Below are 14319 nucleotides of genomic sequence, written 5' to 3' on the forward strand. Positions count from 1 at the left end.
CCTGCATGCCAAAGACATACCAGCATGTAGGTTACAGCTGTAAGAAAAAGTTTGTGAATCCTTTGCAATTACCTGGTTTCCTGCATTAATTACTCATAAAATGTGGTCTGATCTTCATCTGAGTTACAATAATAGACAAACACAATGTGTCTAAACTAACAACGCACAAAAAATTGTACTTCTCATCAATACTGCGTTTACCATTTAAACAATCACAGTGTAGGTTCAAAAAAGTATGTGAACCTCTGGGGTAATGCCTTCTACAGAAGCTATTTGGAGTCAGGTGTTCCAATCAATGAGAAGAGATTGGAGGTGTGAGTTGTAGAGGTGCCCTGCCCTATAAAAAAGACACACAAAGTCAGGTTACTGATAGAGCCTGCTCTTCTCAAGAAAGATCTGTTTATTGGCAACGTACATCGATTAAAACAACTTTCAGAGGACCTCAGAAGAAGAATTGTAGAGATGCACAAAGCTGGAAAAGGCTACAAAGGCATTACTAAAGACCTCAGTGTTCATCAGTCCACGGTAAAAGAAATTGTCTACAAATAGAGGAAATTCAGTACTGTTGCTATTCTCCCTAGTGGGCATCCTGTAGAGATCACACCAAGAGTGAGCACAATGCTGACGGAGGTGAAAAAGATCCCAAAAGTAACAGCAAGAGACCTGCAGATATCTCCAGAACGTGCTAAGATCTCTGTTCATGTGTCCACTATAAGAGAAACACTGAATGAGAATGGTGTTCATGGAAGGATACCATGGAGGAAAACACTGCTCTCCAAAACAAAAATATTGCAGCACATCTCAAGTTTGCAAAACATTATGTTCCACAACACTTCTGGGACAATGTTCTGTGGACAGATGAGGCAAAAGTTGAACTTTTTGGCAGAAATGCACACCAATATGTTGGGAGAATAAAGGGCTGTGCTGCATACTTAGGATAGTCTTGAACTCGATAGGCAACCCAAGGCTCAACTTCATAGCACATCTGTAGTGCAACAACTACAGCAATTGGCTGTTCACGAACTATAATTTTCACCCTCAAATCTTTTTGCAACATTGTAGTATGGGGAGGCCTATAAATCAATCAGCATAAAAAAAAATCCACAGCATGTGTAAACAGTCTTAGAGAACATTGGTCTTTGACTGGTCTGTAAAGTAAACCAAAGCTTGGAAAACTTCACACCAACACCAAAACGTCATCCCAACTGTGAAGCATGGTGAAAGGAGCATCATAGTTCGGGGCTGCTTTTCTGCCTCAGGACCTGGACAGCTTGCAATTTGCAAGTGAACAATGAATTCAAAATTGTATCAAGCCAGGTTACAGGAGAACGTCAGGGTAGCAGTGCGTCACCTGAAACCTAATAGAAGTTGGATGATGCAGCAAGGCAGTGATCTGAAACAAGAGTAAATCCACTACAGAATGGTTTAAAAAGAAGAAAATTCTTTGAGAAACCCTGGTTTAGGCAGATTGTGTTTCTCTGCTATTGTGACTTCGATGAAGATCATACCACATTTTATGAATAAATAATGCAGAAAACCAGATAAATGCAAAGTGTTTGCAAACTTTTTCTTGCAGCTGTAATTGGGAAGGTAATTTACTGCTGGTATAGCGAGTGGAAGAATGGGATTAAATTTATGCTGGTTCTCAGAGTAAAGGGCTGAATGTCATCCTCCTTTGTCATAATAGAAGATGAGTATTATAGGTATGTAACCAGTTTATACCGCTCTCTTATATAATTAAATGCCCTTTTCTCTGAAGGAGAAAAGACACACGCCCACCAGTCTCTAGTCACAATTATGTGGAGAAGTGAAAGTAGAAATTTTGGCTAGACTGATGAATGTCATTATTTTGTTTGACTGAGGTGCTGATTTCATTCCAATATGCAGTCTTATCTGATTTATTTTCCCTTCAGTGAGATAAGGAAGATTGTAGGATTGTTGCTTGTAGTACTGACAATTTGTGTAGCATTAATTGTGGGTTCATAGAGGGAATAATCGTAAGTACTGCAAGCCCTTGGTCTTCAATATGTTACTTATGCAACAGTACTTACAATAAGTGCATTTCACTTGCTCCTCTGTTTTGTCCTCGTAGTTCTGTACTGCACTCTACTGGCTAGTGCCCAGAGTGAGGCAGAGAAGGAGAGGATCCAGAATAAGATGGAGGCAGATGCAGAACTTTCTAAGATTCTCTATAAACTTCAGGAAACTGAAAAAGAGGACATAATTCGGGTAAGTTCTAAATTGTACTGGTCCATCCCTTTTACAAACTGGAAGCTAAAAGAATTTTGATTGATGTTCATCAAAATGATCTGTCCCATTGTAGGAAGAAAGATCTCGTAGAGAACGAGTTCGCCAGTCTCGTGTGGATACAGACCTTGAAGCAATGGATCTCGATAGAGAAGGGGAGGTGAGTCTGGTGTGAATTTAATGCAACAGTTGTGATGTCAGAAAAAAAATAGATGAAGATAAACGATTAAGATATGCTAATTAATTGAAAAACTATTTGTCTTTCCCTAATCTTGATCCTCGGTCCTGTGAAGAGTCTCGGCCTGAAACCCTGACTGTTTATTCCTTTCCATAGATGCTGTCTGATATGCTAAGTTCCTCCAGTATTTTGTATCTGTTGCTGTGGATTTCCAGCATCTTCCCCTAATCGAAAGATACAAATAATACCATCCCAGTGTGGTTAGAAAAAATAAAGAATTAACCAGAGTTTCTGCTGTTGATTGCTATTCTGTGGTGAAGCCAGTACTTGCAAACTTAACCTGTGTGGAAATTTTGTCAACAATAGCTAAGCAGTCAAAGGGATTCTTAAGTTTAGAACCTAATCAGAAGTTGGAGGCGGTTATCCTTAGGGGATCTAGTTTCAGTGCACAAAATTACTGAAGGAACCGATAGCCAAGTTGTTTAATGTGGTGAAGAGTTCAAGCATAAGGTTAAATAAAAGGACTTTAAACATGGAAAGTTAATATGAATGTTCCAGGCCTGTCATTTTAGAGAGAGGGAAAATCCATAGGGGAGGGGAGGAGTGGCAAAGACAACATGCACATGCGTGGCCAAAGTAATGAAGGTATCAGAGGCTGCAGTTATCTAAGCTTTGGTTTAGAGTAAAGATAGATTCTTTACCCAGTCAAAGACCAATTTCCTCTCAGACTGTTTACGCATGCTGTGGATTCATTTTTGATGCTGATTGAATTATTGGCCTCCCGCTACCACATTGTTGCATAAAGATGTGAGGGTGAAAATTATAGTTGGTGAGCTGCCAGTTGCTGAAGTTGTTGCATACAGATGTGCTATGAAGTCAAGCCTTGGGTTGCTGATTGAGTTCAACACTATCCTAAATATGCAGCATAGCCATTTTGTATTATTTTGTTGTGCATGAAGGGAATGATTCATCCTCAAGCTCCACGACGATAAGTATTTATTTGTACAATATTTCTGGTTTCTGCTATTAACTGATTTGCTCTTTTAGATTCTGGCCCCCAGACAAGTTTTGGATTTAGAAGACCTGGCCTTTACACAGGGAAGTCACCTCATGGCAAACAAGCGATGTCAGCTACCAGATGGCTCATTCCGCAAGCAGCGCAAGGGATATGAGGAAGTGCACGTACCAGCTCTTAAGCCCAAACCCTTCAGTTCTGATGAGGTGAGGGATCAGCATGAGATCCTTCTATCATTGTTGTTGCATCTGTATATCAATTCCAGTTTTGTAATAAGTTACCTGATTTCATGGTTGACTGACTGTTAAGCAATCTGCAATTAGTGTGCTTTGGTAATTACTGATCATGTGTAATCGATGAAGTACATAGTGGGTCTGTCAGTATATTCATCTGTCTTTTCCCTGTCAGATTTTGATTTTATTCATTCAGTGATAAGCTGCATGGTATATCTCAAGAAAGCTATCATACTGGCACAGAACTCAACCACAAGTCCCATTAAGCATGCCCCGGTGAAAGCATTGACCATTTCTTGATGTGTGCCCACAACTTCCTGTAACCAATCTTGTCCTGAAAAGTAAAGAAGTAGTACTGAAAACACCTGGTAGGTCGGGCAGCATCTTTACAGAGAGGAGAGAATTTAACTCTTTGTTAACATGAATCTCCACTAACAAAGTTAACTCTTCTCTCTTCTTCATTGATAATGTTTACCAGATTAATGAAGACCAGCACTTCCTGTCTGGTTCACATTTACAGCATCCAGTTTCTTGTATTTGAGCTGACAGATCTAGGTAGACTAACACGAGTATAATTACACAGGTGTATTAATATATTCTGATTAAATATCTGTAAAGCAGGAATAGTGGAAAAATTATGTGGCGGTGACACTGATATCCCTTTGTGTAAATAACTGATTCTGAATTACTGCTTCATATCCTGTAGCAACTGATATCCATTGAGAAGATGCCCAAGTATACACAAGCTGCATTTGAAGGCTTTAAGACACTGAATCGAATTCAGAGTAAATTATGTAGGGCAGCCATGGAAACAGATGAAAACCTTCTGTTGTGTGCTCCCACTGTGAGTATTCACTACTGGATGCCGTTAATCTGTTCGCTGTACTCTGCAGTGATTGTAATAGGTATCATTATTTAAATTATTTTACTTCTTAGGGAGCTGGCAAAACGAATGTAGCTCTAATGTGCATGTTACGTGAGATTGGAAAGCATATCAACCTGGATGGGACCATAAATGTGGATGACTTCAAGATTATTTATGTGGCACCAATGAGATCTTTGGTGCAGGAGATGGTGGGCAGTTTCAGTAAGGTAAGCTTGTTAACAAAGAATAGTACAGCACAGTACAGGCCCTCCAGCCCACACATTAGGGTTAGCATTAGGCCGACCCTTAAACCCTGCCTCCCATATAACCCCCCACCTTAAATTCCCCCATATACCTGTCTAGTAGTCTCTTAAATTGCACTAGTGTATCTGCCTCCACCTCTGACTCAGGCAGTGCATTCCACGCACCAACCACTCTCTGAGTAAAAAAACCTTCCTCTAATATCCCCCTTGAACTTCTCACCCCTTACCTTAAAGCCATGTCCTCTTGTACTGAGCAGTGGTGCCCTGGGGAAGAGGTGCTGGCTGTCCACTCTATCTATTCCTCTTAATATCTTGTATACCTCTATCATGTCTCTTCTCATCCTCCTCTCCAAAGAGTAAAGCCCTAACTCCCGTAATCTCTGATCATAATGCATACTCTCTAAACCAGGCAGCATCCTGGTAAATCTCCTCTGTACCCTTTCCAACGCTTCCACATCCTTCCTATAGTGAGGCGACCAGAACTGGACACAGTACTCCCAAGTGTGGCCTAACCAGAGTTTTATAGAGCTGCATTATTACCTCGCGACTCTTAAACTCTATCCCTCGACTTATGAAAGCTAACACCCGATGAGCTTTCTTAACTACCCTCTCTACCTGTGAGACAACTTTCAGGAATCTGTGGACATGTGCCCCCGGATCCCTCTGCTCCTCCACACTACCAAGTATCCTGCCATTTACTTTGTTCTCTGCCTTGGAGTTTGTCCTTCCAAAGTGTACCACCTCACACTTCCCTAGGTTGAACTCCATCTGCCACTTCTCAGCCCACTCTTGCATCCTATCAATGTCTCTCTGCAATCTTCGACAATCCTCTACACTATCTACAACACCACCAACCTTTGTGTCGTCTGCGAACTTGCCAACCCACCCTTCTACCCCAACATCCAGGTCGTTAATAAAAATCACGAGAAGAAGAGGTCCCAGAACAGATCCTTGTGGGACACCACCAGTCACAATCCTCCAATCTGAATGTACTCCCTCCACCACGACCCTCTGCTTTCTGCAGGCAAGCCAATTCTGAATCCACCTGGCCAAACTTCCCTGGATCCCATGCCCTCTGACTTTCTGAATAAGCCTATCATGTGGAACCTTGTCAAATGCCTTACTAGAATCCGTGTAGATCACATCCACTGCACTACCCTCATCTATATGCCTGGTCACCTCCTCAAAGAACTCTATCAGGCTTGTTAGACACGATCTGCCCTTCACAAAGCCATGCTGACTGTCCCTGATCAGACCATGATTCTCTAAGTGCCCAGAGATCCTATCTCTAAGAATCTTTTCCAACAGCTTTCCCACCACAGACGTAAGGCTCACTGGTCTATAATTATCCGGACTATCCCTACTACCTTTTTTGAACAAGGGGACAACATTTGCCTCCCTCCAATCCTCCGGTTCCATTCCCGTGGACAATGAGGACATAAAGATCCTAGCCAGAGGCTCAGGAATCTCTTCCCTCGCCTCGTGGGAACACAGCAATCTTCAGGAACTAAATGCGTAGCAACAACATACTATCTTTTTTTCTGTTGGTTTTATCTCTCTTCCTTTTACAGACTCCTTTTTTTAACATGCTTTCCCACCCCAAATGCACCACCAGTTATAGCTTTACTTAGATTACAGTATTTTTACTCTGAACATTCCTTTGTCCCTGGTCAGTATGGCCAAGCATAGAGCTACCTGAATTGTCTTCCATGAATGGTCTATTGCTATCCATAATTGGTGAACTGACATGGGCTCATAAAGTATCATAGATTTTCTTTTCATTTGCAGCGTTTAGCAAGTTATGGGATCAGTGTTGCAGAGCTGACAGGAGACCATCAGTTATGTAAAGAGGAGATCAATGCAACCCAGGTGATAGTGTGCACCCCGGAGAAATGGGATATCATCACTCGTAAAGGAGGAGAGCGTACCTATACTCAAATAGTGCGACTCATGATCATTGTAAGTACGAAAGAAAACACTGGCCTCAATTTTGCTTATTCCTGTTGGTGCCAGTGTGAGTTTTCTGATAGATGTCCCTAATTCAGTACCAGTTTAAACAACGCATCAGAGTTCATAAGATTCTGAACAAAAAAGTACTATTTCTATCCTCCAAACTAAAGCCATGGAGTTAAGCTAAGAGAGTTTTCCTTTTGATGGAAGCGCGTATTGAAACTTGATACTGAAGTTCTGAGCAGGGGAATTATCGTCTGCTAATGACAGCATTTATTTTGCTTTCTAGACTTGCCCTAAGCTATTTATTCTTTGACTTCCATTGTCACAGGATGAGATTCATCTCCTGCATGATGACCGTGGTCCAGTACTAGAGGCTTTGGTTGCCCGGACAATTAGAAACATTGAGATGACTCAGGAAGATGTGCGGTTAGTTGGATTGAGTGCCACACTGCCCAACTATGAAGATGTTGCTACGCTGCTGAGAGTTGATCCAGCTAAGGGCCTTTTTTACTTCGATAACAGGTAACCCATTTTGGGACCTTGTGTGTACATGATGACATCATGCTACTAATTTAGCAATACAGTTACATATTGCAACTGGGTATTGTAATATCACTAGTCAGTGCATGGGCCGCTTTGCTAGATATTGTTCAGATAGCCTTCGTACATGAATTGTTTGGTAGAAGGTGGGATTGTGTCTGAATGGTAATGCAAAGCCAAGTTGTATAACAAAGATAAAGACAAGTTAGAAGGCTGAAATTTAAGTAGTGTGCTATTCAGTGTGAAATACTTATCCAATCCTGTGTCTTTCCCTTCAGTTTTCGTCCTGTTCCTTTGGAGCAGACATATGTTGGAATCACAGAGAAGAAAGCCATCAAGCGTTTCCAGATTATGAATGAGATTGTGTATGAGAAGGTGATGGAGCATGCTGGGAAGAATCAGGTCAGTGAATTTATTTAGAAGCAGTAATCCCTCTCACCTTCTGGATTGGTATATAGGCACTGGGACACTGAAATGCAAACCTGCAGCATTCCAGAGTAAATGTGTGCTGCCAGTTTGGATTTAATTCCTGAACAGAAGTTTATTGGAATGCTCGATCATTGGTTTGGAAAATCCAACAATGGGGCTGATTGCCATCATTTCGTTCTTCGTATTTCTGCACATGTGACTCAAGTTGCTCCTCACTCAAGCCCTGTACTTAAATCTGCAAGAAAGCTGTGACCATATGCCACCACTGGGTAAAATTTAGGAGACTACAGGGCCAGCTTAATGAATGTTGTGATGTCAGTGTCAATCCATGCCAAACCCCGTCCCATTACAATGAAAAACTATATTATGCTGAACCAGAGCAATGTTATTTCTTCTCTAAAGTAAACTACAGAATATCACATGATGTGTATAGTAATTGGATTGTCTTGAATTTAAGCAGTCTGATAATCAGTGTGTACTTCCTTCCATATTCTTTTACCCAATTAACAAATTGATGCCAGCAGCGATAGAGTACTCAAATCATTCTGTTTGTTTGTGCTCCAGATTCCAGTATCTGTGGTCCCTTTTGTCTATGCCCTAGTATCCATCCAATGAACTGTGCACCCATGGGGGGGGCGGGGGGGACAGAGTTCATGCAAATTAATAATCCACCTTAAAATTTAAATAAAGCGGTAGTTGCGGAAATTCTGAAATAAAAAGGGAAAGTGCTGGAACTATTCAACTGGTTAGGCAGTGGATTATCAATCTTGTCAGTGGTGAGAAGTGTAAGGGGCTTTCTATCTTTCTGGAGAGTGTTTTGCTCTCGATGGATAAAGCCCCCATATACTTTATCTCTCGAACTCTCTTTGTCTTCCTTGCGGGGATTGCCTCTCTTCATTTTCTTGTCCAGCATAGCCCCCTTCCTGCCATCCTTGCATCTGCTCTGCAGGACCATCTAAGATAGTTTCACCTCTAAGTAACCTTTACTCAAGTTCCATCTCTCATATTCCTGGTGAACACTTGTAAGAAGATTGATTTTTTTTGTTTAGGTGTTGGTGTTTGTTCATTCTCGTAAGGAAACGGGAAAGACAGCACGAGCAATCCGAGATATGTGCCTGGAGAAGGATACACTGGGTTTGTTCCTGCGAGAGGGCTCAGCTTCCACAGAAGTGCTGCGCACAGAGGCAGAACAGTGCAAGGTACATTCTTTATTGGCCTTTCTGTACTTGTGTCTCGTTGACTGCAGCACTGGGTTGTCACAATATTATACATAACAGCACCATGTTATCTGAAAGTGATGAAATACAGAGGTGAATCGGGAATGATCGTTTGTACAGCTTCAGCAGAACCAGAGATCCTTGAAAAACAAGATTAGCAGTGCTTGTTCACTCTTCCTAGATGTAACATGCCTCATCTGTCAAATTATAGAAAATAGAGAGGAGAAACGCTTCGGCTTAAAAAATTCAGGAAGGTTGAAAACTTCTGGGGCCTTTCAATTTTAAATACGGAAACCCAGTGCACATTTCCTCCTGTTTCAGCTTGTTTTATTTATGTAGCAAATGGTACTATAGTGTAATGGGCAGAGGGTTTGTTTCTGTTTTGTGGGTCTATGAATCCATAACTGCCTCTCTTTTCAGAATCTGGAGTTGAAAGACCTACTCCCCTACAGTTTTGCGATTCACCATGCTGGGATGACGAGAGTGGATCGAACACTGGTAGAAGATCTGTTTGCTGACAGGCATATTCAGGTAGTTTCCAGTCTTATTCACATTATGTGAAGCTTATTTGCTTCTGTACTGTAAGTAAGTGGCTCAATGTTTGGAGCCACAAGCATTTCTTGGTACTTTTTCTGTCACTCTCTGTATTTGTGCTTGATGGACTCTAGTAATTGGTTTGTAGTTTCATTAAACACAGAAGTTTGGGAGTGAGGGACAACGGTCATCTCCCGTCAGTATTTACAGCTCATTTTCCCTAGCGGATTTTACATCTGTAAAAAATAATTGTGACCTTCGTTTGTTTCAGGTGCTGGTGTCCACAGCAACTCTGGCTTGGGGTGTGAATCTGCCTGCTCACACTGTTATTATTAAAGGCACACAGGTGTACAGCCCAGAGAAGGGCCGCTGGACTGAACTGGGTGCACTGGATGTACTTCAGGTAAGACAACCCATCATTTCTTACTGATCATGTCTTTGTCAAGTGCCTTTTAAAAGTTTGAATAAGTAATACGTAGAACCAGTCCCCTTTTGACCATACTAGGAGCCTTAAAGAGAAAAATAGTGCATTGTATTAAGGGACTGGTAGGGAATCACACAAGGAATTCTTTTGGTTGTCCTGATATTTCTGTTGTAAACGCCCCATGCAGATGTTTAGTGAAGATAAATTTGAAATCAGAATGTGCAGTTAAAACATCAGCTGACTCTCACTGTGGATTCCTGATAACGTGTTAAGTCTGCCAGGAAATGGGAGGAGCCACAAGATGGGGTGATGGCGGGGGCAGGTTTGCCCAGGAGTGCCAAATTTTGTTTGTATTGGTGAAAGTTTCCTAAAAGAATTCTTTAAATAATGGTGTTCTTAGTTCTTTGCTTAAAAAAAAGAGATGTCAGGGTTGAGCTAGAAAGCCACGGGTAGATTGCCAAGAATTGCCCTGCAGCCATGGTGTGACTTTGGGAGAGATTTTTTTTTTAATTTCACCATCCAAGGGGACTGAGAGTCAAAGGCTGAATGTTGTGCTACCACAGAGATATTGGTTCTGATTTATTTCCTTCGATATTAATATATTTTCAGATGTTAGGCCGTGCAGGACGACCACAGTATGACACGAAGGGTGAAGGTATCCTGATTACGTCGCACGGCGAGTTGCAGTATTACCTGTCCCTTCTCAACCAGCAGCTGCCAATTGAGAGCCAGATGATCACCAAACTCCCTGACATGCTCAATGCAGAGATTGTTCTTGGAAATGTTCAGACTGCCAAGGTAAGAAGCCAACGTGTTGTTCAGACCAGAAGTGAAAAGCTCCGCCTGCCAGGGTTACGGACAATGTGCCCTCTAATTTTTTTTGCAGCTCTGAGCAGGAAATGTTTACACAGCCTGAAAACTGCCCGGTACTTCAATTTTTTTTTGTAGTATGCATACTGTGAATACTTAGAATGATCACATTCTTTTGATTTTGCTTATTAATTGAAGAGTATAATGATAGGGTACAACAAAGAAAATCTTCCCCATTTTCGTAAACATTTTCTAATCTGTCTTTATTACAAATCCATTTTCTGTAATCACTGTCCAGATTAATTTCACATCCAGATGAAAGATACATCTGAATCCTCATTAGATCATACAAGTGTTCCACTTCTAGTCTGTTTCTGGATGTGCATTTGATTGCGTTCATAAGGCTGATTCCATATTCACAGTCAGTGCTAGAAGCTTAAAATGTTCCAACGATTTCCAACAAAAATTGATAGTTCTTCAAGTTCTTTGTTTCTGAGCACGTACTGTAGTCCAGCTTATCAGCAAATATCTTAATTGAACTAGTCATGGTTTTCTCTGAAACGTCAAGTTTTAAATCACAGTATTCTTTTTTCTTTTTCAATATTTTTATTGATTTCTTACATAAAAGAATACAGAGTACAGTAAGATAATATATCGATTACAGTATATTGGAATCACAAATACAGTTTCATTACCCCATATCTGTATACATTAAATTTAAGCATAATATTAAAAAGATATAAAAAAAATCTAGACCCACTACCAGATAAAAAACAGCTGCTTGGTTTAAAAGAAAAGGAAAAAATCCTTATATAATAAAACATGTTGTTAGCCAACATCTGTGCTTAATAGCAAATCAAAGATTTTGAAAATAATTCAAAAAAGGTCCCCACAATATTAAAAAATCTTGTCTAGGTTCAGAAATTGAACAGCGAATCTTCTCTAAATTTAAGCAAGACATGACATCATTTAACCAATGAGTATGAGCAGGCAGAGTGGCATCCTTCCACTTAAGCAATAATTCCCTCCTGGCTGTGAGAGAAATAAAGGCCAAATATGTAACTCATGTGGCTCCAAAATAATACCATTTCCTCCCAACAATACCAAATAAGGCAGTCAAAGGGTTAGGTTTAAAATTTACTTTAAAAAGCACCGAAAAAGTTTGGAACACTTCGTTTCAATATTTTTCGAGACTCGGACGAGTCCAAAACATATGAATTAGTGAAGTTTCTCCATTGTTACATCTATTACAATAGGGAGATATATCTGAATAAAAGTGAGTGAGCTTATCTTTAGTCCTGTGGGCCCTATGAACCACTTTAAATTGTAGAAGGGAATGACAGGCACATAGCAATGAGGTATTAACCAATTTTGAAATTTCATTTCTAGTATCCTCAGAAATTGGAATCTGTAAATCTTGTTCCCAGAGATTTTTAATTTTCCCTAAAGGAATATCTCTCATTCCCAACAGCATACCATAAATATTAGATATAGATCCATTATGGAAGGGTTTCAAATTAAAAATTGTATCAAGTAAATTCTTATCTGGACTTTTAGGAAATGTATGTACTTGAATACGCAAAAAGTCTCTAATTTGTAAATATCGAAAGAAGTGGGTTTTGAGTAGGCTATACTTAGCTGACAATTGCTCAAATGAAGAGAGACTATCTCCAACAAACAAAAAAAATCTTAGTATTGCCGCAATATTTTTGCGGCAATACTTTCGTCATAGTCCGTAATAGCAGCTGAGGTTTTTTTTTGTCAGTCATACAACTTTCTCTTTCCAAATTCAAAATTATTGCATTTGCAATAACAACAGAGTCAAAAACTTGCCACTCTCTTATTGCATCATCAGGGAATCTGTTATCCAAGTCATTACACACACATTGAAGGAATCTAATAATAGGTGCAGTATCATTGTCAGAACGAAGTGCAAGCAGATATGTCATTTTGTCACTCCAGTAAATGGGATTGCATGATACTGTGACTGTAACTTGTTAATTTTTGCTTTTGCAAACTGCAGTGCTTCAATTGTATTCAAACAGCTTTTCTGAAGGAATTTACAAAGAGATGCCAGATCTTCTAAAACATCGTTAAGGAGAGTTAATGCTACTCTTTATTCTGGGGTGGTCCAAGTCTTCAGGCAGTAGTTGCTGATTGGATTGTTACATTCATTAACTTGCTCTTTGCAATACTAGATCAAAACTTCATAATTCCTCATTAAGTTGTATTGGCAAGATGCCTTGACAGCCATCTTACATTGGTTAGTAGTCTAAATGACACAACATCATATTCTGTGACATTAGCTAATTCTCCTAGCTTTTCATATTTCACTGACGGTCTGCTGAACATTGTATACACTGTTTGTAACGGTGTTTTTATATCCTGTGTAATTGATATTTTTTTCCATGCATCATCTAATCCCTGGTTTTCTCTGTGTGCAATACAATGTTGCTCAGATAGATGTATTATTTCTTGTCGAAATTATTCTTTGCAAGCATAACATTGACCCTGTTTGATGTAAACATCGCCACCTTTTGAATATCAAGATTGTTGATATATATTTTTAAATCGCTTCAACGATAGTGATACTGCTGCGTGCAGCTGGGTTAAAAATACCCACAGAGTCTTATTGAAGGCTTCATTTTCCAGTCAAAGCTTAAAATACAGAATTTACATTTTCTGTGTATCTGCACTTTCATCAGCAATTTGTGTATGGAAAGCAGAATTCTGCAATTATTCCATGATCTGTTTCTGATGTACTCAACACATTCAAACACATAGTTCTCACTGCACCAGCTCTCAGGTATATTTACATACCTGGCCACATGTGCATGTATTTCTTGTACAGAATGCATAGAACCGTTGATTTTAATTGCTAGGATAATGTTACCAATTACCACTTTGACCATATCAGAGTCAGACGACTTCTGTGCATCTTGTTTCACTCTCGCTTCATGCTCTTTTGGAGTTTCAGTTAACGTGCAAAATTCTACATTTCTTCTGGTTGAATAATTTGGTAACAGCATGTATATAAACTCTTTGGTTAACATGTCGTTTTAAGCAATCTTTCACTTCCACATAAATGATGCGCACAACATCACCAGTATCTTGATGTGAAAAAATATGGACAATTTTTATTTTTTTGTTTTTGATACAAAGGTGTTATCTACTAGTTGCGAAAGCCATTCTACCTTAAATTTTGAACAAGCTTTGTTCTTCAAAGCATTTAACTCTTCTGCTTTTTGACATCCTTAGGATAACAATAATACTTATTATTTGAGAATACTAAAAATAATAATTATCATTTGAACATTTTATCAAAGTAAGTCAAAAGTTTTATAATTTTAATAAGATAATATAGTCAGGCAAACAATTTAATAGAAACAAAATTTTACCTTCTAACAATTTTTTATTTAAAAATTCTTATTAGATTATGATTTTTTTGAAAGATTACTTACCAGAAAAGTTAAAATATAGAATTTTTCACATCGGTCAAACACAAACCACAACTCCAACACAAGCAAACGATGTCAGACAGTCAAAGCAACTGACAGGCAAATGGCAAAAGTAAACTGTTTTGACTAGATGGCGCCTGCATTCAGCGGGCT

The 14319-nt window shown here is 39.5% G+C and overlaps 1 protein-coding gene across 1 annotated transcript in view; it reads left to right on the forward strand.

Annotated features, from left to right (window-relative positions):
- The window catches only part of snrnp200 (small nuclear ribonucleoprotein 200 (U5)), a 63412-nt gene that overhangs the window by 14437 nt on the left and 34656 nt on the right, over positions 1-14319 (forward strand). The window contains exons 9-20 of the mRNA XM_072266371.1: positions 2093-2229; positions 2324-2407; positions 3473-3646; positions 4380-4517; positions 4610-4765; positions 6590-6760; positions 7083-7276; positions 7573-7696; positions 8773-8922; positions 9361-9471; positions 9746-9877; positions 10508-10696. Of these exons, the coding sequence (XP_072122472.1) occupies positions 2093-2229; positions 2324-2407; positions 3473-3646; positions 4380-4517; positions 4610-4765; positions 6590-6760; positions 7083-7276; positions 7573-7696; positions 8773-8922; positions 9361-9471; positions 9746-9877; positions 10508-10696 (1760 nt within the window). The remainder of the gene's footprint in view (positions 1-2092; positions 2230-2323; positions 2408-3472; positions 3647-4379; positions 4518-4609; positions 4766-6589; positions 6761-7082; positions 7277-7572; positions 7697-8772; positions 8923-9360; positions 9472-9745; positions 9878-10507; positions 10697-14319) is intronic.

The sequence above is a fragment of the Mobula birostris genome, chromosome 8 (genome assembly GCF_030028105.1).
Source record: "Mobula birostris isolate sMobBir1 chromosome 8, sMobBir1.hap1, whole genome shotgun sequence".
Taxonomy (NCBI): Eukaryota; Metazoa; Chordata; class Chondrichthyes; order Myliobatiformes; family Myliobatidae; genus Mobula; species Mobula birostris.